Genomic DNA, 27,468 nt, shown 5'->3' with positions numbered 1-27,468 from the left:
ACACTGGATGAATGACTTACGTCTATCACAACATAACCAAATTGATTTCTCATTGTTTGATCGAGAGTAATCCAGGTTGCCTTGTGTATATCGAGATGCTTGAATCTGGTGCTGCTAACTACCATTTTTTTTGCTGCCGTGAAGTCAACCTCATGCTGTTGTCGGATGATTTTTAATGGAGGCTGAATTTTTCCACGTTGGGCCCAAAAATAATTTCCGTTCCGATTTTTTCATTAAAATCTCCTAGCAGAATTTAAATGTCATGGCCAGGGCAACGTCCATATGATGTGTCTAAAATATATCTTTGGACTGCTCAATTTTGTCTTTGGACAGCTCAATAACTTCGTTTTTATACGGATTATAGTTATTCGCTCATCCACTGGAGTGAATGTGGATACTAGGTCTTTTATTCTCCTGTTTACCATAAATTCGCTGCCAAATTCATGTCTCGTTTCATGGCAGCGACAATACTGAGTGTAATCATTTGATTTACTTACGCCTGTCCCTTTTCATGGCATATCCTGTAAGGCAAAAATATTGGCCTTGTACTACTTGAGTACATCCGTCAAAGCGAAAACTGCACCTGTTCTGGATAACGCAATGAAGTTGTAGAAATCTATTTCTGAACGGTATGCATATATTAACATTCTATTCCATAATTGACTAGAGTATATTGCGCTGATCCTGTTGTGGTCCCCTTGGTAGAAAAATTACAGGAACGATACATTTGTGAGACTCCAATAATATGTGGGCTGTGGGGTCGTCTCGTACTCCGACAACGACGATTCGGATAATGAAGTTATTAGAGGTCTTCTTGGAGATTTCCGGTGCAGCGTTTTCATTTGTACCCTTCCTTATATATGAAAGGACCTACCCTTTATCCTCAGCATATCATAGTTAAATGTATTTATTGAGATAATAAGATTATTTTTAATTTCTTCTCTGGTAGTACCAAAATATTTTAAAAAATATATCCATATAGGTGTTAATACTTACAATTGAAATATAACACTATATCTTAATAAACTATAGCATACTAGCATCCCATGTATGTACTTAGAATATAAAATAATATTTAAGGGAATTTTCGAGATGGTACAGTAACTGAGTTCCATGTTTTTCTTAAATTCATAGAACTCAATCATTTGGAAAATAAATGCATATATTAATAAGTTTTAGCACTAATCAGCTATGGGAAAATATTTGTATAGGGCTATGTTCAAGCGTATAATTAAAGCATTGTGGATAATTGGCATATCAGCTGGCATACTAAAGATGTTTTGGCATCTTACTATCGAAAGCGTACATATATCGGCGGATGCGTTTGGGATCTGTTCGCCAAACTTTTCAGAGTACTCATGCGTACAAAAGAAGCCATTATGCCAAACAGCTGGTGAAACCATCACTTCATAGATACTATAGACGACGGAAGTATTTTTTACACTAATAAAAAACAAAACCCCCATTGTACCAGAACAAAATTTCTTTAACGGTTCCAATCACACGTGATATATAGTTACTAAATCGCGATTCCTATATTTCCTTTCCATTTTCCTTTACATATTTATCAGCAAACTTTGTTTTATGGATGGTGCAAATTTGTTTTCCACAATAATCTTTTCTTTAAGAAAACTGGTTTATACCCTTCAATTCAACAGGTCGAAATTTTGCAGGTAGGTTAGTTTCACCGAAGATACATCGGGTTGTTTTTGTTTGAACTTAAATGTGCACTTGACTTGACTGCACACACCCAGTGTCATTAACCTACCTGCAAACGTATATGGTCTAGCTTAACGGGGCTGGGTATGAATCCCACATCACAGCCTTCTTTGACCAGGCGACCAATCCACCAGTTATGATCATATTTTTCTTTGATGTGTAGAAATTCCCTAACGTCAAAGGAAACAGCACCACCCTGTACGGGTGAATCGTCATCGATGCTGGCATCATAGGCAACATTTGTTCGCACAGCGAACGCAACAGGTTTACTCTAGATTTTTGTTTGATTATAATTATCGGGATTAAGATAAGGATAAAGAGATTATGGAGAGGTTATTGGTTATCAAGCATTATTATTATTGTTACGTAATTGGTACTAGCCGCCTAATTTATACTACATACTCTAGCTTTATCCAACTGGCTTTGGGCCTGACTTTCCTTAGCTCGCCGAAGCGATTCCTTTTCCTCGTCTAGCGACAGATCGGATGACGGTTGTGAGTAATTGGAGTCGGCAGAACCCTGAAAAGAAAACGAAATTAGAATTATTAATTAATTAATGATTTCTATAGTAATTTAAGAAAAATAAATAGTATTATATATATGAAATAAGAATAGAATATGTATAAGATCTTCGAATTAATTGCAGATTTGATTAATTTCGGATCAGAATTTGTATGGATGTTTTATTAGCAGAGTATAAGGCCAGCAAATCCATTAAGAATTTTAAGTGCCGTTGGAAAATCCCGTTTAAAGAAGAATGTCATATTACATATACCAAGGTGGGAAAATGCAGCTAAAACTTTCAAACTATACAAACAAATATACATGGCTATACATTGAGATTGGTACAGTAATTTCAAAGGCAGACTGAAATTTAAGTCCATTCGCGGAACACAATTCTTTCATAGATTCTCGGTAGATATCGGTTAGATATAGCATCCATATATATGCTCGTTCGACTCGAAATTTTGCAGAGCATATCGAATTAAGTATAGAATACTATTTTGTGCAGCCCCAAGAGTTTGTAACGCCGCGAAATATTGGTCGTAGACCCATCTTTAAGTATACCGATCGTCATATCTCGACTAGCTGAGTTAAATTTTGGGATGAAGTGGACCGAAAAGTTATTTTGTTGTGTGTTTTTCGAGTCGATGTATAGGCCACAATTATAAGCCGAACATCACAACACAGCCCACGGCGAAGGGAATGTGGACAAGTAATTAGGGGGGCTGTACTGAATATTAGTTATATTCGGAATATATGTCTGTGTAGGAAGAGGTGCTGTTGACCTCTAATCCAGCAATAGGGTTCGAATATCGCGAACTATTGTCCAGGCTCAGAATAAACATCCGCAGAAAGTTAGAGTTCCGTGGAAGTTGTGTAGGATATCGTATGGTCGGCCCCGTCCGACTATACTGCTCCGCTCACTGGTTAATTATACTCTACACAACTACGTTGTAAGGGTAACATAGTCTTGTATGGCCCAAAGAGTTTATAACGCCGCGAAATATTTGATCTAGTCCCACCTTTTAGTATACCAATCCTCATATCTTGTCTATGTGAGTCGATCTAGACATTGGTATTCGCCCATCTGCCCATTGTAACTTGTAAACACGATACAGACCATGGTTTTTGGCCAATCATCGGTTAAGTTTGCATATATGTTCGTTTCCGGCAAATAAAGACCCGTATTGTAATGATCGGATAATATTTAGGGGATGAAATGGACCAAAAACTTTATTGTTGTCTGTTTTTCTGGCCGCTCTAGAGGGCACAATAATGAAACGAACATCACGAAATTTTAAATGGAGAGATTTTAAACCGAGAAAGCAAGGAACACGTATAACACTTTCCTTGATAATCGGACAATATATAGCGGGTCAAATTACCCCATCTTTTGTGTGAAAAATTACAATGTCAATAATATTGATGTATGTACTCGGATGTGGAAGTTATACTTAAATATAGACAGAGGTCTATCTATTCTGATATTGGTTAATATTACCAGTACCACACTAGATGGAGGAAATGTCACGATGACGCTATAAAATGGTGCATGAATTTTCGGTGATAATCAGATGATATTTAGGTCATGGAACTGGAAACTTTATTTTTGTTTGATTGTCTAGTCGCTCTAGAAGCCTCTGTTGTAAGCCGAATATCTAAAATTTTACACATTTTTAGAAAATGATCGGTCAACAGTTATCGCTTTAAGGGAACCCCACCCATTCTCGATTTAAATTTTTCAAGATTTTCAATGGGCTGTAAATCAATACCAATGCTTGTTAAGGTTTGTAACTTTACACATATATAATTGAAGATTTAAAATAGAAGAAAAATAATTTACAAAAAAAAATTTGTTATTGTTTTGTTGTTGTTTTTTGTAATTAAGGAAAGTCCTTATTTTTGGTGGCGGGCATGATAACTCCTCATTGGAACATCGGAATCCGAAAATTCCAACGGTGTTAGAAAGAGTACATGTCTGGCTCTCGTATGAACTAGGATTATTGACTTCGCTCTAAAATTAACAAAATGGTGAACCTTTGAAAAAATATTTTTGGAAAATCGCCGATTTTTTTACCAAAGCCCAAGTCAAAAAATAAGGAAGATCTTCACCGATTGGCTTTATCCTAGTTCATACGATAGCTATACACTCACAGAGAAACGTGTAAAAATTTGAAATCGATTGGGTTATTAGTTTTTGAGTTATCGTGCCCGCCATTCGCAAAAAAATGTTTAGTGAAAAACGCGTTTAAAATTTGAGAAGCCCTTCAGCCATCACTTGATGGTGACACAATAAATCGGCTATATCTTCAAGAGTTCTTGAGATTTTCATTTGAAATTTTGTAGGGACATTCTTTAATTAGTGTAGATTCGAATTATATCAACAAAATTTTTGACCCCGAGAATGGGGGGTCCCCTTAAATGAACCAAGACTTTTGTTTACTCTGGAAAAACGTAAATCGGAAGATATGCCAGGATAAGAAGGAGGTCCGATTGAGACGAAATTTACCATACCGTATTTAATTTTTTACACCCTGTGGTACAGGGTATTATGTCTGTGTGCATATGTTTGTAACATGCAAAAGGAAACGAAGTAGACACAGGTTTCCTTTTGATAATATACATAGAATCACATTCTGAGTCGATTTATGCATGTCCGTCAGTCTGTTCATGTTAAATTGTGAACAAAGTACAGGTCGCATTTATAATCCCAATTGGACGAAATTTAGCACAGTTTATTTATTTGGCCCAAGACGGAAACCCTGTTGAAACTGGGTACCGATTTAGATATAGCTCCCATATATATTTTTGTCTGATTTAATGTAAATGGTCCAACAAAGCCCCTATATATCTTTCGATTTGCAGGAAACTTGCCATAGCATTCTGAATTGGGGTCCTTTTGTATGGGGGCTACCCGAAAACGTGGATCTACATCTAAATACAAAAATACCTTAAATCGGGAGGTACGGTTATATGGGCGCTATATCAAACATATGACCAATTTCCATACCAATATTCGCTTTGATATATTAAATAATTGGCTAAATATAGTATTTATTATGAAATAATTTATTAATATATAGTTTTCTAATAATGTAATAAATTTATATATTATTTAAATTGTTATATAGATAAATCTATATATATATATATATATATATTCGCTTTGATATACCGAAAAAGGCGAAGGGTATTATATAGTCGTCTTTCTGAGACAATTTATGCATGTCCGTCCGTCCGTCTGTCCGTCTGTAGATGTTAAATTGTAAACAAAGTACAGGTCGCATTTATGATCCGATTTGGATGAATTTTGGCTATTTTTATACCCTCCACCATAGTATGGAGGGTATATTAATTACGTTTTTCCGTTTGTAACGCATCGAAATAATCATTTCCGACCCTATAAAGTATATATATTCTTGATTCTATGACGATCTCAGCATGTCCGTCTGTCTTTTGTAATCACTCTAGCGCCTAAACGTCGTCTTTTGTCTGCTGGCAGGTCAAGTTCGAAGATGGACTATATCGGTCCACGTTTAGGCACAGCTCCCATATAAGGGTACCCCCCAATTTTCGGTATTTTGAGGTTCTTGAGCGTGTTTTCAACCGAATTCGCTAAAATTTGGTACTTTGATTTCTTATTAGGTAGCAAATCTCCCCACTAAAAATTAAAAATATCGGTCCATTTTTTGGGATGGCACCCCTATAAGGGTACCCCCAATTTTCGGTATTTTGAGGTTCTTGAGCGCGTTTTTCAGCCGAATTCGCTGAAATTTGGTGCTTTGAGTTCTTATTGGATAGCAAATCTCCTCAATAAAAATTATAAACATCGGTTCATTTTTTGGGATGGCACCCAGTAAGGGTGCCAATTTGGTGGAATTTTTGGTGTTTTGGTCGCATTTTTCCACCGAACTGGCTGTAATTTGGTACTTTGAGTTCTTATTGGGTACCAAATCTCCCTACTAAATATTGTAAATATAGGTCAATTTTTTCTGGTACCCCCTATATAACGGTACCTCTCAATTTTCGGTATTTTGGGGTTCTTGAGCGCGTTTTTCAACCGAAATTTGCTACATTGGGTTCCTTTTGGGTACTTAATGTCTTCACAAAAAATTATTAATACAGGTCCACTTTTTCTGGTAGTCCCCATATAACGATAACTCCTAATTTTCAGTATTTTGGGGGTTTTGATCGTATTTTTCCGCCGAATTAGCTGTAATTTAGTATTGTGAGTTCGTAATAGGTGCCAAATCTCCCAACAAAAAGTTATGAATGTAGGTCCATTTTTTCGGATAGCCTCCATATAAGGGCACCCCCATTATTCGGTATTTTGGGGTTCTTGAGCGCGTTTTTCAACCGAATTCGCTGCAATTTGGAATTTTGTAGTCGTATGTGGTAACAAATCTCCCTACTAAAAATTATTAATATTCGCCCCCTTTTTGGGGTAGTCCCCATATAACCCCCTTTTTATGCCCTTCACCAGACTGTGGTACAGGGTATTATGTCTTTGTGCATATGTTTGTAAAAGGCAAAAAGAAACGAGATAGACACATGGTTCCTTTTGAGAATATGCATAGAATCACTTTCTAAGTCGATTTATGCATGTCCGTCCGTCGGCCCGTCTGTCCGTCTGTAGATGTTAAATTGTAAACAAAGTACAGGTCGCATTTATGATCCGATTTGGATGAAATTTGGCACACGTCACTTATTTGGCCCAAGGACAAACCCTATTGAAATTGGGAAAAATCGGTTCAGATTTAAATATAGCTCCCATATATATTTTGGTCCGATTTAAGGTAAATGGGGCACCAAAGTCTCTCTATATCTTTTAATTTGCACGAAATTGGGCACAGAGTACTGAATAAGGTCTAGAAAGATTTGTGCCAAGTTTCGAGAAAATCGGTTCAGATTTAGATATAGCTCCCTTTATATTTCGTCCGATTTAAGGTAAATGGTGCACCAAAGTCCCTATATATCATTCGATTTGCACGAAATTTGGCATAGTGTACTGAAATAGGTCAAGAATGATGTGTGCTAAGTTTCGTGAAAATCGGTTCAATTTTGTACAATGTACTGAAGTAACTATAACCTTTCGTGTGTCAACTTTTCTTGATTTACATATAGCTCCTATATATACATTCGTCCGATTTTAAATAAATGGTGTACTAAATACCCATAGCTAGGCCGATTGGCAAAACGTACTGAAATTAATATAAATTAATCTCGGCCAAGTTTCCTAGAAAACGGTTCAGATTTAGATATAGCATAGCTTCCGTATATAATTTCGACCTATTCATGTTGATTGTAAACCAAATAATCAATGGGTGTTTAATTGATATTACATTTTAAACAGTGAAGCATACCAAATAGCGTGCGTAATGTTAGCTTAAAGTCTATTTACAAAGTATGGAATAGATTGCAGAATGGCATGTGTAAGGATTGATGTTAGTCGGTTTACTTATCGTTCAATTTCATGTCAATGTTCCTTCGAAAAGACGACATCTATAAAGATACATATGTAGAATATCCCCAAAGTGGTGAAGGGTGTCATATAGTCGGCCCAGTCCGACTTTACTACTTTCCTTACTGGTTTATATTAAAATAGATATCTGATTTGTTCCGCGTTTTGAGTTTGGTTCTAAGACTCTGTTGTAATCATTTCTCCTGCGGAGGATAGCGAGATAAAAAAGTATAACGTAAGGTGCTATAATGGACTATAGCCGCATTTAGACCTAGCCCCTGTGTGGAGGTTCCAGAAGGAGTGGACCGATATTCCCCATCTTTGAATTTGAGCTATGTTTGGAAGAAATAATAAGATGGTTTGGATGAAATCTAAAATTTTCTGAAACGGATTTCGTCCAAAGAAACATGTTAAATTGTATACACCTTCATTAGCCATTTCTGAAATTTTTATTATGGTTTACATAATCCTTTTTAGAAATGTCACTAGAGATCCACTTTTTGGTATGCTCCCTATATTTTCATTTCAAGTACCTGCCAGTATATCTAACGCTTTTCCACTTGTTTGATATTTAAATAATTACATGCTAGTGTAATAATGTGATTGACCAGTAAATCGTACCCTCATCTTATTGAGGAGGCAATAGCCAAATATTTCACTCAATTATCTCATTGTAAACAATTTAAACCAAGAAATTAATAAAATCAGCTATAGCAAAAACAACTGAAGAATTTGGCAAACGACCAAATTGAATTTTTTATTTTGGAAATAAATGTAAAATTTTATTTGTTGGCAAAGTATGCCGGTGAGTGGTTCATTACAATTTAAACAGTTGTTTTTCCAATTTCTTAATGGCAAACAAATTAAAAATATGTTGCACTTTGTTGAAAAAATATAGCAATGGTGGGGGAGTTTGTTGGAGACGTGTAGTTACGGACAGAAATTAATTAAACTAGGGGTATTATTTCAATTGCTAAAAGGTTTTCAATGATTTTAATTTATCAAACTAAGGTATTTGTATGAGACGTACATGACCCTAAAAACCCATTTCTCAAATACGCCTTCACACTTAATTATACATGACATGTTAAATGAATTAAATATTAAACAGAAATTTCGGAATCTAAAATACATTAACAGAAAACCCCATCTCAACCACCATAACCATTTCAGGTCACCTGGCAATCCTACCCGCTTCATAAAAGAAGAGATGATGACGATGATGGAGAAAAGTAGCTTGTATATTCTCTCATATACAATGCCATTTATAGTTCATCCTATTTGGCAATTGTGCATATGAATGGAAACAAGTACAAACTATTTAAGTTGACCCCCTTTTTTCGAGTCGTCGTTGTTAATCCTTGTACAAGCAAGAGGGGCGAGCAGGCAAGCAGACCGACATGCCGACTATCCTTTATTTTAATTTCCCTCCATTTACTTTACAGCACTACTCTTGCCTTCTCCTTCGTACGTTCGTTCGTTTTGTGTGTGTTATTCTATGCAAGCTCTGTGTGTGTTGTCGTTGTTGTATTTCCCTTTCTTTAAACAGCTTAGCTTTAAAGAGCGTCTACTTGAAGTGAATTAATTATTATTACTTACGTATTCTACATTTGAAAGAGAGTGGTGTTATATTTTAATAGGTTTTAGCTATGAAAGGTTGGGGTTGAGTGCAACACACATATAAATTTACGTATGTATTTACATATATAGGAAGCAAAGTGAATTTTATACGCACATTGGGGTCTTTCAATGTGTATACCTTTATCAAAATAAAAATGTGAGCCTTAAAAGTCTGATACATAAGTTGTATTTGAAGAATTCTATAATCTAGTCAGGTATAAAATTTAGATGTTAATTAATTCGATACAATTTCTTCATATTGGCCTCCTATTTTCTAGTTTATAGATTTAGGAAAAATCTTACATGGAATTTGATGAGAGGAAATACTTCGGAAACATATTATGATTTATGGAAAAAAATCGCTCCTTAACGTCATTGAGTAGGGTCTAAAATTATATATGCCATACCATGAAGTGGAAATTCAAAATAACGAAACTTAATCGTGGGTTGTTTCAAAATCCGATTTTTATGCTCTGACGAAAGGAAATATCAAATTAAAGATTGGAAAATTGCGGGTTACTAAATACGACTAGGACTTTTAACATACCGAAAATGGTGGGCGTTTTATAGCATTTGAAAACATTGAGCTATATTGAAATTTTTCTTCAAAGAAGTTGTTTACCCTATAAGAACCCGAAACGTCAAATTGTTGTTCCTTTGTAAAAAATAAATCGATCAAAAACATTAAAATATCAAACATTGGACGGTAACGTTATATTATCCAATATCTTAGGAGTAGTTGCTATACATATATATTGTTCAAAACGTATATCTCCATCGACAGACATATAGGCAGAGAGACGATATATAATGGTATTGAGACCAAGAAGATTGCGATTTCCGACGAATATTTTTAGGTTTTGCAAACAGATAAATTTAATAAAATCTACACCTTATGATAAAAGTGACAAAATCAGAAGGTGCTGCGTTCGAATTTACTACGAATTCATCCAATCAGCAACAAATTATTCAACAAATTCGATTTCTCTGATTCAGAACTTTATTGAGATTATTAATTCAAAAATTGTGAAATCAAAGAAAATTTGTTCGAAGGCGGAATAATATACTGAGAGCAAAATCGCCTGAAATAATTTATATTTTAATGTTCTATATACCTAAAGGATGTGCAAGTGTCCTCCACAATAAAGGATATGCAACGAAATATTAGTTTGGCCGCATGCTCTTCCAACTTAACATGTTTTCCGAATTTTTTACGGCATAGAGTGCAAATTTTGTAATTTTTTACACAAAAGTCAGGGTCCATTTGACCCGCTAAATATTGACCGATCTTTATCAAACCAGGCATGCTTATTCTTTGGCCTGATCCTCTTCTCCATGTAAAATTTCACAATGTTCGGACCAAAAAACCAGAAAAAACGACAAAAATTATGTATTTGGCCCATTTCATCCCCTAAATATTAACCGGCAGAACCCATCCTACGTGCAAAATTTCATGAAGATTGGTCCATAACTGTGGCCTGTATCGTGTTTAGAAATTATAATGAACAGACGGACGGACACACATGTCTAGATCGACTCAGCTAGTCGGGATATGACGATCGGTATACTTAAAAGTGGGTCTAGGACCAATATTTCGCGGCGTTACAAACTTTTGGGGCTGCACAAAGCTATAATACCCTGACAACATAGTTGTATATGGTATAAAAAATAATTAACATACTGAATGGACTGAAATTCGGTATTTTGGGTTCTTATTGGTTAATACATATTCGTGAATATGTGAAAACGTGCTCCTACATTGAAAACAATTTAAAAGTGTTCGAAGTCGTCAATAAACATTGAGTTGGAGTCTGAACCAGCGTGTATAAATAACTACTATTTTGGATGGGCCCTTATTTGCATAAGAGCCTCCAAATAACTGTAGTATCGATTTGTACCCCGTACTATGGTGGAATACGGATTCCGATGCTGATGTAACGTTCCTCATGCGTTCATGGACTATAGCGACAATCTCAGCAAACTAAACCAGGTTCAAAATTCTAGAAAACTGTGAAATTTTATAAGACTTTGTCGGACCTCAGAAAATCCTTTTTTAGCTTTAACTCTTGGCTGTGCTGTTTCATCGAATCAGCTTGTTGACCTGAGGAGGAAATGGACCAAATACACAACTTTATTGATAATCGCTAAGCCAGTTAGGGTCCTTGTATTAACGGAACGTTGGTCACTCTTGCGACACTGCAGATATATTCATAGTTGGTTTTGCAGGGGTTTATTTATTTACACTGCTAAATTGGCTGATATATAGGTTCTCCTGATTTCTTGTAACTTGTTAACAAAATCCACAAAGTTTTTCCGCTTGAGACAAAATTGAGCATGGCGTACCGAATTGAGTCTAAAAGAAATGAACTCAATTCGAACGTGACGTTCTATATTTATTCTAGATATCTTCCGAAGGAAGAATGATTAAAACAGATGGCTAAATCGTATTAGAATTCCATACTGTGTAGGGTATTTCGAGTGCAGAATATCCCCCCGTACTATGGTGGAATACGTTTATATGGGGTCAAACCTTAACTATTTCTATATAAAAAGCGGGTTATATGGGGATTTTCGATATTGACCTGCCTGCAGACAAATATATTTTATATACCCACCGCATGATATAGGGTACAAAATGTTTTGACCGGTCGAGCATAATGACGGAGACTGTCATAGGAACGCAATATGCCCAAGTCCCTAAAACCTTAAATAGTTCTTTGCAAATACACCAGTATATCCATTTCTCATATTTCTATGGCGGTCTACAATGAAAACCCCCCTGGTATACCACCTGGTATATCTACATGCATGGGATTTCACTTGTACTTCCCTCACACACACAATATTTTCTAAAGATTCACCGCATATACTTCTACATACAAAACAGTTAACCATAGTCAATGGCAATTTAAAAGCATTCCATTTAATGTATCTCTGAAAAGGAATTTGGAGGGGAATGGTAGCAAATAAGAGTGTTATTTATTATCCTTTGTGCAACAACATTGCACATCCTGGGATAAATGAAGATATATACAACACACACAAACACATTTACCACAACGCCACAATAAGGTGTTAAATATACGCTATTTCTATGAACTTCGATAGGGTTGTCCTTAGCAAAGCCAATAGAGTGGTGGCAACTGTTTTGTCATCACTGACACAGAAATAAATTTATAAAATAAATAATCCAAAGGACGACCTGTTGACTTTTTTATTGCAAATTGAAAAAAATAGTAAAAAAGAGACGACATGAAACGACAACACAACACAAACAAGGTCCGGAAACTTGTATATCCATATATGTCATATCATGGCACAATGGACAATACAACATAATCTGCCAAACCCCTCACCCGCCCACCCAACACACATCCCTTTGTTCCAAGAGACAACAGAAACACAATTTCTTCTTGAATGAAATTCATTCGCCTCAATGATTTGTTGTCGATTATAATTCAAAAATATGTCCTTCTTATATTTATCATGGAATTGATTGCAAGGCATTGTTCTTATTTTTCAGGATTGCGAGGATGACTTGACATAACTTGGCTTGTGTGTGTATGTGTTTGTTTTATGCTGTATTACAAATCCAATGCATTCATTCAATCCAATCATTCATTCGTTCGTTCAGTCGTACCAGGATGCTGTGCATTGACCTAAATCTGTGAAAGTATGTATGTTTGTCTGTGTGTGTATAGTATATATCTCTCTCTAAGTGGTACTTTAATGTTTGTCGTTATGGAGTTGTGGTCGCCATAAGATGTACAATGATGCACCACTGAAGATAATTGGTTATTGTTATTGTTGTTGTAATTGCTTTAGCTCGGAATCGACTTTGAATTTACTAAATTACATTGAAAGCTTTTAAGCTGAAATTGGAAAACAGGATGTTTTAGTTTTATTAAAAAATATATTATTTGGTTGTAAGTGAAATATAAATCCGCTGCAATTACCCTTTTATACCCTTCACAGTGTACATGCAAAAGGAAACGAGATGGACCCTGAATCGATTTATGCATGTCTATTGGCGTAAAATTGTAAATAAAGTGCAGTTCGCAATTGTTATCCGATTTCGATTGGTATAGCTCATTTATATGACCCAAGGACGAACCTTATTGAAATTGGTGAAAATCGGTTCAAACTGAGAACAAACAGCCTAGATTTCTTCACAAAATTGTGCATAGCGCATCACATTAAATCTAGAACCGTGTGTGCTAAGTTTCGGTACAGATTTAGATGTTTGTACGATTTTAAGTATATGATGCACAAAACTCCCAATGTTTATCCGATTAAGACGAAATTTGGAATACCAAATCAATTTAGATTTAGGTATAGCTCCCATATATATTAGTCCGATTTAATGAAAATGTTACACCAATTTCAAAAAATTCAAATAATTAATACGAAGGGTTGTAAAAAATGGACCCGAGAAATTTTATTTTTATCAGCAGCAACATTTTCAAATCATTAAATTTCACGGCGTTTTGAAGAATTGGATATCGCCTAGACCACTTTATGGCTAATTTTTCATACGGTTGTTAATGTCCTGAATTATAGCCAATTCCATGAGAAAACTTGTTTAAAAACTTCAAAATGTCGAAAGTGGGCAGGCTCTTTATGTGGGGGCTACATCAAAACAAGGGCCCATATAGAAAATGGTCGGCAGAAATGCATTTAAATGGGGCCAAATTACGGTCACATCAATGAGAAAATTATGAAGTTGGGCATTGTTTTATGGGGCTGCCCTTAAAAGTGGGCTGATATATTCCATTTTCAATACTAAATATCCTAGATGTAGTAATAATGTATGTGCAATTCTCAAAGCTCTATCGCGATTGCGACGTATGAAAAGTAGTAGCTAGAATTTCATTATGGGGTCTTCAATTAAAATTTCAAACACATTTCATTAAATATTCCTCAAATTTTTATTTCAAGCGTTAAAAACAATCGATTTATTTGATCGAAGAATAAGGGTTCATTTTAATTTATGGTTATTTTGGCCAAAACATCGGCCAAAGCTTGTGGATTTCTTTGAAGTATGTATATCTGATATTTTTATAACATATTGACGTATGCTACTGACCTATGTTGATAAATATTCTTTAGCTAATATAAATAAGTTTACACAAAAAATAACAATCTTGTGGAATTTTCCATTGATTCTCAAAATAGACACTAAGACAAAAATCCAATCAATCGTTTTCATTGCGAACAAATTTTGTTTAAATGTTTCCAACAGCGAAAGAATGATGTTCAGGTCAAAGACATAAACATTTTGTTTTGAAAATCGGTATTGAATAAACAAATAATAATTGAGAGATACATGAATAAATATCAGCGAATGATCTTAGACCAGACAGGTACATGGTTTTACATACTGGTACTGGTACCAGTATGTAAAACCTGTGGTACCCTGTACCACAGTGTGGTAAAGTATATATGTTTGTAACCGGCAAAAGGAAACAAGATAGATATAGTGGTTCCGTTTGAGATTGCCACAGTATTTTGCACAACGTACTGAAGTTAGTATGGTCTTATGTGTGTCAAGTTTTGTCGAAATGGGTTCAGATTTACATATAGAGCCCATATATAATTTCGAACGATTTTAGGTTAATGGTGGACCAAAGACCCAAAATATTTTCTATATGCACAAAACGTACTGAAGTTAGTATAATTTAATCTGTGGAAAGTTTCTTTGAAATCGGGTCAGATTTGGTTATAGCTTCCATATATCGCACATTTTCTGCAAGACAGACAAAACTCAAAAGCAGTGAGCGGAGCAGTATAGTTGGACAGGGCCGACCATACGATACCCTACACAACTACCAAGGAACTCTAACTTTCTATTGCCTGGGCAATATTTCGTGATAGTTGCAACATCTTGCGCGATTTGAGGTTAACAGCACTTTTTCGACTCAAAAAAAAAAAAAAATAAAATAAAATAAAAAAAAACACACACACAATATAGTTTTCGGTCCACTTTATCCCAAAATGATTATCTGATCACCGAAAATTAATTATAGTCGTTGGTCTTGACATCCCCTAAATATTAACCGATCTTTACCAAAAACAATAAGAGTCTTCATTGGCCAGAACCCATCCTACATGCAAAATTTCGTGAAGATTGGAACATAACTGTGGCCTGTATAATCGAGATATGACGAATGGTATACTTAAAGGTGGGTCTAGGACCAATATTTCGCGGCGTTACAAACTCTTGGGGCTGCTCAAAGCTATAATACCCTGACAACATAGTTGTGTACGGTATAAAAACCGATTTTGCAGAAAATGCGTTTCAAGTTTTAAATTATCTCACACTTTATATGGGACAGAGGAACTTCTACAGCTTCTCAATTAGAGTGTGTAAGAGATATTCATAAGAATTTTTTACAAAACACTTTTTACACATCTATTATAGCGAACAATCATGCATCATTAAATCGAAAATCACGTTTTTTGATGTATGCCTCCCTTGCAGCAAATAAGCGATATATTTCCGTCTGATTTCAAGCAAATGACCTTTTGAAATTTTTCACATAAATTAGGTAACAACAAATTTATTTCAAGTTGCGGTTTTTTGGGTTTTGCGAGTAATGCCTCTTTTTCTAGGCAACCTCCGTATAAAAATCGACCTTTTATACCCTTCACCACACTGTGGTACAGGGTATTATGTCTTTGTGCATATGTTTGTAACAGGCAAAAGGAATTGAGATAGACCCATGGGTTCTTTTGAGAATATGTATAGAATCACTTTCTGGGTCGATTTATGCATGTCCGTCCGTCCGTCTGTTGATGTTAAATTGTAAACAAAGTACAGGTCGCATTTATGATCCGATTTGGATGAAATTTGGCACAGATCACTTATTTGGCCCAAGGACGAACCCTATTGAAATTGAGAAAAATCGGTTCAGATTTCGATATAGCTCCCATATATAGTTTCGCCCGATTTTAGGTAAATGGTGTACCAAAGTCCCTACATATCTTTCGGTATGCACGAAATTTGGTATAGACTACTGAATTAGGTCTAGAATGATGTATGCCAAGTTTCGTGAAAATCGGTTAAGATTTAGATATACCATATATAGTTTCGGCCGATTTTAGGTAAATGGTGCACCAAAGTCCCTGAAAATGATTTGATTTGCACGAATTTTGGCATAGCGTATTGAATTAAGTCTAGAATATCTTGTGCCAAGTTTCGAGAAAATCGGTTCAGATTTCGATATAGCTCCCATATATAGTTTCGCCCGATTTTAGGTAAATGGTGTACCAAAGTCCCTACATATCTTTCGGTATGCACGAAATTTGGTATATCCTACTGAATTAGGTCTAGAATGATGTGTGCTAAGTTTCGTGAAAATTGGTTCAGATTTAGATATAGCTCCCATATATAGTTGCGGACGATTTTAGGTAAATGGTGCACCAAAGTCCCTGAAAATGATTTGATTTGCACGAATTTTGGCATAGCGTATTGAATAAAGTCTAGAATCACTTGTGCCAAGTTTCGTGAAAATCGGTTGAGATTTAGATATAGCTCCTACATATAGTATCGCCCGATTTTAGGTAAATGGTGTAACAAAGATCATATATATCTTTCGATTTGCACGAAATTTGGTATAGCCTACTGAATTAGGCCTAGAATGATGTGTGCTAAGTTTCGTGAAAATCGGTTCAGATTTTGATATAGCGCCCATATGTATGTTCGTCCGTTTTAAGGTAAATGGTGTACCAAAGTCCCTATATATCTTTCGCTTTACCGAATTAGATCTAGAATGACGTGTGCTAAGTTTCGTGAAAATCGGTTCATATTTAGATTTAGCTTCCATATATAGTTTCGCCCAATTTTAGATAAATGGTGCACCAAAGTCCCTGCAAATATTTTGATTAACAAGAATATTGGCATAGCGTACTAAATTAAGTCTAGAATGATGTGATGGTTTTAAGCAGATTGTACACTAAAGATCCATACCATAGTTCGATTGACTATGGTATGGATCTCTGGCAGGTTTGCTTGAAATCGGTTCAGATATATATATATATATATATATATATATATAACTTAGCTTCCATATATAATTTCGACTTATTTATTTAAAATATACCCAAAGTGGTGAAGGGCATCATATAGTCGGCCCAGTCCGACTTTACTACTTTCCTTACTGATTTGAAATATGGCGAAAAGAAGGTAACAAAAAGAAAAAAGCTGGTGCTGTTATCAAACATATAGTGAGCAAAATTGATGTCGACAACGATACTTCTGATCCATTAATTTCCTCAGCATTTTTAAGTAGAAGCATACAAGCGAAAAGCGAAAAGCATACATACTTCCTCCTAAAGTCCTGGACTTGTTATTTTGCAGCGAGCCCATGGACAATATTGATCTTAGCAATCAAGGCGAAATTGATTAAATGGATGAAGTTTTTGATTTAAATAATAATAAAACAACTTATTATTTGAATTCTAATGGTTTAATTTCATTTTTTATTATTATTTATTATATTATTTTTTTATTATAGAGCACAAACCACAAAATAATAAATTTATGATTACTGATAAAATTCTTACAGCTTTTAATTTTGGTCACAAAAGTGAGTTGTTTTCTAGCCTATAAAAAGGCATGCTAACTAAATTTTACGATGATCTGATTTATTTTGTGGGTTTGGAGTTACTTAGACGTGAAATCGGATAGAACATATATATGGGAGCTATATCTAAATCTGAACCGCTTTGTACCAAATTTAACACACTTATTTGCAGTTAAAAAAATCGTACAAACCAATTTTCAACAACCACATACGTGTTTGTTACACAGCCAAGGCCCGTCGTGATCATTTAAAGTCTGCAAGGACCTTTCGGACACCTGCAATACCGTATGACCTTTTTAACATCCTGCTGTAAAAGGTCATACGAGACGCAAAGGTGAACAGAAATGGCACTCTGTACACCAAACAGCACATGTTACTCGCCTACGCCGATGACATCGACCTAATGGATAGAACATTGTGATCGGTAACAGACACCTCTGAACAAATTGAAAGGGAGTCTACCAATGTGGGACAGGCAGTAAATGCGCAAGGTGATGTGGCAGCTCTTGGAGTGTTTATAAGGCAAATTCTCCAAAAAAACTACGGGCCGATCTACGTCTACGCATAAAAAACTCTGTTTTTTATACCCTTCACCACAGTGTGGTGCATAAGTGTTTTTGTGCATAAGTTTGTAACAGACAATAGAAGACGAGATAGACACATGGGTCCTTTTGAAAATATGCATAGAATCACTTTCTGAGTCGCATGTCCGTCCGTCCGTCAATGTTAACTTGTAATCAAAGTACAGGTCGTATTTATGATTCGAATTGGATGAAGTTTGGCACATCTCATTTATTTGGCCCAAGGACTCACCCTATTAAATTGGGAAAATCGGGTTTATGTGAATGGTGCACCAAAGTCCCTATATATATATATATTTCGATCTTGCACGAAATTTGGCATATCGTACTGAATTAAGTCTGGAATGATGTGTGCTAAGTTTCGTGAAAATTGGTTCAGCTTTCGATACAGCTCCCATATATAAATTTTTCAACATTTTCTGATGAAATAATGCACATTATATATAGGAAATTATATGTAGGATTTATATATTTACAGGATAGTTTCTAAAACCAGATTTATATTTTATACGGAAGTATCTATGTGACCGATATTTTGTATGAAAACTAAAAAAAACTTTAAAAATCATTCTCATGACCCACAATATAACAAATCCAAATTTGTTTACATTTGTTTTGTTTATATTCATTTGTCTGTTTGTGTTCAATGTTCAACATATGTTAAATGTTTTCCAATTTAATTGTCTAGTGTTATTCTTTTGTATTTACCAACCTGTGTAAATAGTTTATTGTATCCACTTTGATATGATGAATAACCAAGGCCAAATCGAGATTCTCGATGGCCGCCCGATACGGAAGGTACATCTGAAGATGATGCACGTTGCACCATGGGCCGATCAGCCCGATAATCTTCTTCGAATGAAGATATTTTGAAAGAATTTTCGTAGACAGTTTCCAAAAAAACAAGAGACGAGCGGTATGTGGTCTGGTTCAACGTCACCAAGACACACACCAAGGAGTACGTTATTTTATTTTGTTAATGTTGTTGTTGTTGGAGCACCAATAACAAAATTTGATGTTAGTGAGAGAGGATAATGTTTGAGAGTATTTCGAAATGTCCGTCTTTTTTGGATTTAAAATAAATTGGTGTCAAATAGAATTTTGCCAGCTATTGCACTTTTCCTTGGGGAACGTACACAGGAAATACAACATTTACACACACATACTAACAGCGGCCCGTACACACACTCATTGATTGACTCACGCAAAATATTGGGAGACACGCACTCTTTGTTTCGGTGTGTTTTCTGTTTTCCGTTTGTTACACTGACACACTCTCTTTCTCTCTTTCTCAAACACAGAGGTATATTTTTAGGACTCCTGTTGTTCTCACACTTTTAAGGATATGCTTTGACCAAAAAAAGGAACTTTAACACAGTAACAAAACAAAACGAAAAGTAACTATTTTCCAATTTTCCTATGGATCTACGGCGTTTTGTGACACTTTTCTTTTATTTTACATATAAATAAAAGAAATTAGTTGTTGTTTTTGTTGTTCCTCTACTGTTTCACTATGTGTATGTTTGCTTAAAAAAGGGGGTTGTTTTGTTGGTTGATTGCTGGTTTGAATTTACACTGGTCCACACAACATTTGGCAGCTGTAAATATGAGCCTATGTTTTTCTTTTGATTTTTTTTTTCTAGAAGTTTTCCTTCTAGTAGGTGGTGGATTTAAATTTGTTGGTATTGTTGTTTTATAACTAGTTATTTTACTTTATAAAATATTTTTTTTTGTTCTAATTACTATTTATTTAAAACTTATGTTATTAGCCTGCAAAATAATATTTGCAGAATATTTGTGCGTGATTTTCGTATTCCTTGTTCGGGGTTTTTTGTTTCTCTTTTCTCGGCCGTTTCCGTTTTTATTTGATGATTTTGTTGTTGTTGTTGTATTTTTTCTTTGTACTTGGAACTTTATTTTTTCATGGGAACTTTCTTTTAACAATCTACTACTGCAAAACACTTGAACTATAAAACAAAAACAATTGTCCAAGTTTGAAATGATTTTTTTTAATATATATTTTTTTCTATTTTACTTTTGTTCATTATGCACTTGACTTGCCAAGGGTTACACTGAAGAGGACCTTAGTGTGAATGTAATTCATGGAAAGACACGTACACTCACACACACACATACCAACAAAGCAATTACATATTAAAATATGTTCTAATCAAGGTTGCCGTTTGATATCATATTTTTTCATATATTTAATTTGGTCGGAGTGGAAAAGGTGAAAAAATATTATAAGATTGAACGGATTTCGTCGTGTGGATATATCTTTTCCAGTATCAGTTTCGCCCTAATTCTAGAACAGTAAATTGAAAATAATATACAATTTCAATATCAACCAGTAAGGAAAGTAGTAAAGTCGGACTGGGCCGACTATATGATACGTCACGATTTTGTTATATATTTATATTTGAACTGATTTCAGGGAAACTTGCCAGGGATTAATTTATGTTACTTCAGTACGTTGTGTCAATCGGCCTAGCTATGGATCTTTTCACGAAGCTTAGCAACATCATTCTAGACTTAATTCAGTACCCTATACCAAAATTCGTGCAAATCGAATAAAATCGAACGATAATAGATGTGGGAACTATATCTAAATCTGAACCGATTTTAAAGAAACTTTGCACACATAATTCTAGATTTAATTCAGTACGCTATGCCAAAATTCGTGCAAATCGAATGATTTTCAGAGACTTTGGTGCACCATTTACTTAAAATCGGGCGAAACTATATATGGGAGCTATATATAAATCTGAACCGATCTTCAAGAAACTTTGCACACTTCATTCTAGACATAATTCAGAACGCTATATCAAAATTCGTGCAAATCAAAACATTTCCAGGGGCTTTAGTGGACTATTTACGTAAAATCGGGCGAAACTATATATGGACGCTATATCTAAATCCGAACCGATTTTCACGAAACTTCGCACACATCATTGTAGACTTAATTCAGTACGCTATGCCAAATTGAAAGATATATGGGGATTTTGGTACACCATTTACCTTAAATCGGACGAAGATATACATGGGAGCTATACCAAAATCTGAACCGATTTTCACGAAACTTTGCACACATCATTCTAGACCTTATTTATTACGCTGTGCCAAATTTCGTGTAAATCGAAAGATATATGGGGACTTTGGTACACCATTTACCTTGAATCGAACGAAAATATATATGGGAGCTATATCTAAATCTGAACCGATTTTTCCCAATTTCAATAAGTTCGTCCTTGGGCCAAACATATGAGCTGTGCCATATTTCATCCAATTCGATAATAAATGCGATCTGTACTTTTTTACAATTTAACATGGACAGACGGACGGACGGACATGCATAAATCGGCTCAGAAAGTGATTCTATGCATATTCTCAAAAGGAACCATGGGCCTATCTCGATTATTTTTTGCCTGTTACAAACATATGCACAAAGACATAATACCCTGTACCACAGTGTGGTAAAGGGTATAAAAATGGGTCGAAGAACCTTTACACGAATTCTTCAGATCCCTGGGTTCCTGTCAACTATTTATTGATCTGATATCAATTTCAATTAACTCTTAATCGTATACTAAATATGGCATTAAAATTTTATTGAAAACAAGGGGAAAAAGCGTTAAACTTGGCCGGCCCTAACTTAGGTAGGTGTAATGAAGATTCCAACACCACGTGGAACTATGCAGGTTGAGATGAAAAAACTGCATCCAACTTCAGACTGCTGTCATTTTTAAGCCACTCGTCCGACAGCTTTTAAAATTATATCAGTGACAGCTCATTATATTGTTTTGAAGCGTACAAAAGCATTTTGGTAAGGATTTTCCAGAAAAAAAATTATTCGTGATGGCATTCAAGCGTGATAGTGTGATTTCTTTATATTTGACTGGAAAACCACAAGTGCTATCGTTAGAGCACTCCAGCACTTAAATGTAAATAAATCTTATGTGTCTCGTACCTCTGCTCGTTACCGTGACACTGGTAGCGTAGCCCTATGTCAACGAAGTGGACGGAAGAAAACAGCAACATCAGCAGAAATGTTTCGAATGGTAAAGAAGCGACTTCATCGAAAACCGCGTCGCAGAGGCCGAAAAATGGCTTGCAATATTCCATTCGGCAGATATAGAAAAATAAGTTTGGGGTAAAGCAACAGAAAGAAAATAGACTCAAAAGAGCTAAAGAGTTGCTTCGCTTTGCCAAATGTGGTGAACTGCCGAATTTGGTTTTTTCCGATGAGAAAACATTCGTGGTCCAACAGTTTGTAAACAAGCAAAATGATCGTTTTGTCAGCTGCAATTGTGGACCTTCGGTTGGCCACAAGAACTCAAGCGCCTCCATGGTGATTGTGTGGGCCTCCGCTCGTATTAATCGACCGTGGCATCAGAATAAATGCCGAATTTTATTGTGAAAATTTGGAGGGTGTATTAAAGCCTTGGTCACGCAATCATATTGGCCGACTCAGCACCATCGCACTCAGCACGCGCCACTCAAGAATGGTTACAAAATGAGGTTCCTCGCTTCATTTCCAGCACACAATGGCCACCAAAATCTCCGGTTACCAATCCGTTGGACTAGTGTGTCTGGAGTATTTTGGAAAGCAAGGTTGGCACTAAAAATACCAAAGTGTCGATCACCTCAAGCAAGCGCTTCCCCAGGAATGGGTCAAAATACCGCAGAACAACATTCTAGCAACTGTTGATCTTGGAAACTATTGACAACCAATAATACTAAATTGCAATCACTTTTGATGAAAACTTTTCTTATATTTCCACCATAGGATATTGACATTTATTTGCTAAGAAGTTTCCCACCCCAAAGAGGAACTATGTTATACTATCGCGACTTCTGATGTAATGAATAATGAACAGGATCGTATTATTATCGTTATTTCAAAAAGTGGACCTATACAGACGATTTTGCTTAATGAATTTTTTTAACCATAATGAAAGGAAACAGAACATTTGTTCCATAAGTCGAACTTAAAAAACAAGATTTCAAGGCGCTTCGATCTTGCGCACAGATTTTCCAATCTGAAATACCATGAATTGATATGTCATCCATCAGTGATCTTTTCATCGAATTCGTGTCTTTCCCCATCTGCGTGAACCATCAGTAGGCTCGCGTTTATATGCCTTTTAAGCTAGGGGTTCCTCATCCATTCGCAATATATGGCCTAGTCACCGTATTCGTTGCAGTTCAATACGTCTGACTATGTCCGACTTATACTGCCATTCTTTGGACGGTATAAACTGACAATTTCGAGAACAAAATATCTCCCATAATATTATATGAGGACAACTCCCAAAAGATAGCGAAAATAATAATGTTTACACCCTCCACCATATGATGGAGTGTATACTAATTTGTCATTGCGTTTGCAACACATCGTAATATTCTTGAACAGCATAAAAGTTTATGGCGATTGGTGTTCGTCCGTTTGTTTGTTGAAATCACGATAAAGATCGCAATAATGGGATGTAGCTTTGCATTTTTGCATTGGTATTGATATTACTCCTAGGATGGTTGGTATTACAAATGCTGTATACTGGTCCACGTTTTGGTATAGCCTCCATATCCAAATATTCGGTATTATGCAAATTACACGTTTTTCAACCGAATTTCTTATAATGACGTAACACATGGTTCTCATTGGTATCAAATCTTCCTACTAAAAATGATCAGTATTGGTCCAATACAACGTTACACCGATTTTTCGTTTTTTAACAGAATCAGCTGTATTTTGGATTCACTCACGGCTATCAAATCGGCCTAAATATCAATAAAAATATCAATATTGACCCATGTTTCGGGGTAGTCCCCATATAATGTACCCCCAATATTCGGTATTTTCATCTTTTTCGGCACATGATTCTACATTTGTTATTTTAAGTTGTGGTGTAGTAGTAAATCTTCCTACTGAAATTTCAATATTGGTAACGCCACACCCCAAGATCGGTATTTTATGCAGCTTGAGCACGGGTTGTGAAAAAATTGGGAGCAATAGGGAAAGGGCCAACGTTTGACATGATCGATTATACACCATATACCATATTGGGTACATTAAAGAGATGTTCATAAGATTCTGTGAAAAATATCATCTAAAATGGGCAAAAGTAGGACATTAGATGCACTATTTCATGAAATCGGTCGAACACAAACATATACGAAAACTATATCTAAATCTAAACAGAACGGAGAAGAATTTCGTCGCGAACTGAGAAAATTTTGGTATTTGGTGAAATCTGCTGAAATTATAAATGAGCTTTATCTACTTCCTACAAAGTTCGATAAACCTTACCACACGTCATTCTAAGTCACAATTTTATGTAAATATACATACGAAAGTATATATGATTCAACAAAACTTAACATATGTCCTTCATGAGACTCAATACGATACACGCCAGTCTAAGCTCAATCTGGGAGACCGTACAAAATGTTGTCTCCTTCGAACACACATTGGGAGTTTGGTGAACCATTTTTTGAAATCGGAAAAAATATATGTATATGGAGCTAAATCTAAATCTGACCACAATTTTAGTAGGCTTCGTTCATTCGCTAAATGAAATTCCAAAATTCCATCTCAACACTTTAACCTGTACTTTGTAAATCGACCCAGAAAGTAATTCTATGTATTTCCTCAAAAGAAGCTATGGATTTATATCGTTTGCTTTTGAAATTTACAAACATATAAGAATCTTTGGATCAGAAAATTTCATAAAATTAGGAGTCGATTTAAAAATTATTTCAGTAGGTCGATTCTGTAACTTATAACGATCCGACAATCGACAATTTTGTCTACACATAAAATCGTTTGCAGTAACGAAAATGTTATTCTGTAAAATTGTAGACAAATTGTCGATAAACTTTCAAAAAGTTTTCAATTTTGAACATTTTGAAAACGAAATACATACAAGTTCAGAACAAAACAAGGCATGTTCAATATTGAAAAATATTTGTCGATAAGTTAACTTCGAATATTTTGGTGTTGTTTATTAACAACATTTTTAACAATTGTTGTTAAAAACTGTTATAGATTTGAAATATTGTTTATTTTGTCGTTATAATATTTTATCGATTTGGGAATTGTTTAAAGTTGATAGTGAATCGACCCACAGGTCGTCTGTCTTTCTAGAAAGGAGTAACAGTAGGCCTATTCTGTAACTTTTTAACAACATTCGACATTGTTTATTTTACAACAATTTCATTTGTTTGTTTTGTTGTTTTTACAATAACAAAAGAAAATTAAACAATATCGAATGTTGTTAAAAGTTACAGAATAGGCCTACAGGTTTGAACTACACATAGCACATCGTAACATTTTTTCCAAACTTCAAGTTTATTTTCCTAAAACAAAATATCTTCATAATATCATACGTCCGAAGTATTAATTTTTTACAAATCGCACATTCGAACCTAATATGCCTCAATCTACTCGATTTTACTATTTTTTCGATATCATAAAGACCAGAGGGGCCGACTATATAATACCCTTCACCACTTTGGCTATATTCAACAGATGAATCCTAACAGACGTCGAATTTTTAAAGGACCAGTAAAATGAAATTGGATCCGTAAACATGTCATTCTGCAGCCGATATTAAATTTTTCATTTGGTCAGATATAGAAGCTATATCTAAATCTGAACAGATTTTCACGAAGCTTAACACACATCATTCTAGACCTTTACATCGGCCGAAAATTTATATGGGAGTTATATTTAAATCTGAACTGGTGTTCAGGAAACTTAACACACATCATTCTAGACCTAATTCATTACGCTGTGCCAAATATCGTACAAATCGAAAGATATATAGGGACTTTGGTGCACCATTTACATTAAATCGGACGAACATATATGTGGGAGCTGGTTCTAAATATGAACCGAGTTTTCCCAATTTCAGTAGAGTTCGTCCTTGGGCCAAATAAGTGAGCTATGCCGGATCATAAATGCGACCTGTACTTTGTTCACAAAAATACATGGACGAACAGACGGACTTGCGTAAATCAACTCAGAAAGTGATTCTATGCATATTCTCAAAAGGAACCATGTGTCTATCTCGTTTCCTTTTGCCTGTTACAAACATACCACACATAGATCAAGCCCAGAGATTCTTCATTTCAATTTATCCACTGTTTGCACATTATAATACTTTTGATCTAATGATGGGGTTTTGGGGCAACACATTCCCCAAGTTGGTCAACTATTTAATAAAAACATCAAAATATATTCCTGATACAAATAAAAATGTTGTCAAGTTCGACCGGTCTTTTGATGAGCATTCAAAATACCTAAAGTTGATTGGACCTTTTATGTGGCAACTATAACATAATACATTTGCAGTAGGTGCCTTTTACAATCAATGAAAACTTGGACCAAAACATTATATTCGCAATATTTATCATCTTAGGAATAATAGCAATGTATGTGAAACATTTCAAAGCTCTATCTAATATATTGCTAGCTCTAACGTGATTTCAATAAAATATCGGCTATATAGGTCGATTACCATAACTTATATTACTGACAGATGTGAACAATATACAGTTTGTGACTTTGTATACTGTCTGAAATAGTTTAAAAACGTCAGGAAATGGCTGAGGTTATATTTCTGTCGGCAAAACCAACTGAAACTTTCCAAAAGTTTCAACTTGATCCTTGTAAAAGAAACACCGGTATTAAATTTAATATAAAGATATCGAAATTTTATCATTGGATCCTTTAGACCCACAACCACATTATTAATATAATATAAAAAAACGGCAACACTGGCTCCTATGCGAAAACTTAACCTCAAAACCTTCATAACACATAAAAAAGGGAACACAAACTACGAGGACGAAGAAGAATAAATTAAGAAATAAAATAAGGAAGAGAACAACAAAACGAAAGAAAAAATCACAAAAATAGGACTGACAGTCAACTAAATTTGGAACAACTAAAATCGGTACATGATATGACCCATAAAAGTTAACATTGAATAAAATA

At 35.1% G+C, this 27,468-nt stretch overlaps 1 protein-coding gene across 1 annotated transcript; it reads right to left on the bottom strand.

The window, feature by feature from the left end:
• Positions 1-1,749: 1,749 nt before the first annotated feature.
• Positions 1,750-19,406, bottom strand: LOC133325992 (voltage-dependent L-type calcium channel subunit beta-2-like). Its single transcript, XM_061534670.1, has 3 exons — positions 19,183-19,406; positions 2,122-2,238; positions 1,750-1,990 (listed from the first exon to the last, which is right to left on the bottom strand). Exons 1-3 carry the CDS (start codon positions 19,297-19,299, stop codon positions 1,760-1,762), a joined length of 465 nt encoding a protein of 154 aa, XP_061390654.1. The 5' UTR covers positions 19,300-19,406; the 3' UTR covers positions 1,750-1,759.
• Between the last annotated feature and the right edge of the window lie 8,062 nt (positions 19,407-27,468).

Source organism: Musca vetustissima, unplaced genomic scaffold (genome assembly GCF_032173495.1).
Source record: "Musca vetustissima isolate MV318-11 ecotype Yass unplaced genomic scaffold, APGP_CSIRO_Mvet_v1 utg323255, whole genome shotgun sequence".
Taxonomy (NCBI): domain Eukaryota; kingdom Metazoa; phylum Arthropoda; class Insecta; order Diptera; family Muscidae; genus Musca; species Musca vetustissima.
Note: the sequence above shows the minus strand (reverse complement) of the source record. Positions and strands in the feature narration are given on the sequence as shown.

Excerpts from the sequence above, each read along its gene's own strand:
- LOC133325992 (XM_061534670.1), bottom strand. The coding sequence starts at position 19,299 with ATGGTGCAACGTGCATCATCTTCAGATGTACCTTCCGTATCGGGCGGC. Across the intron at positions 2,239-19,182 it reads ACAATAAACTATTTACACAG|GGTTCTGCCGACTCCAATTA; the intron begins GTTGGTAAATAC and ends TTTTCTTTTCAG. Across the intron at positions 1,991-2,121 it reads GCCAGTTGGATAAAGCTAGA|AGTAAACCTGTTGCGTTCGC; the intron begins GTATGTAGTATA and ends ACAAAAATCTAG.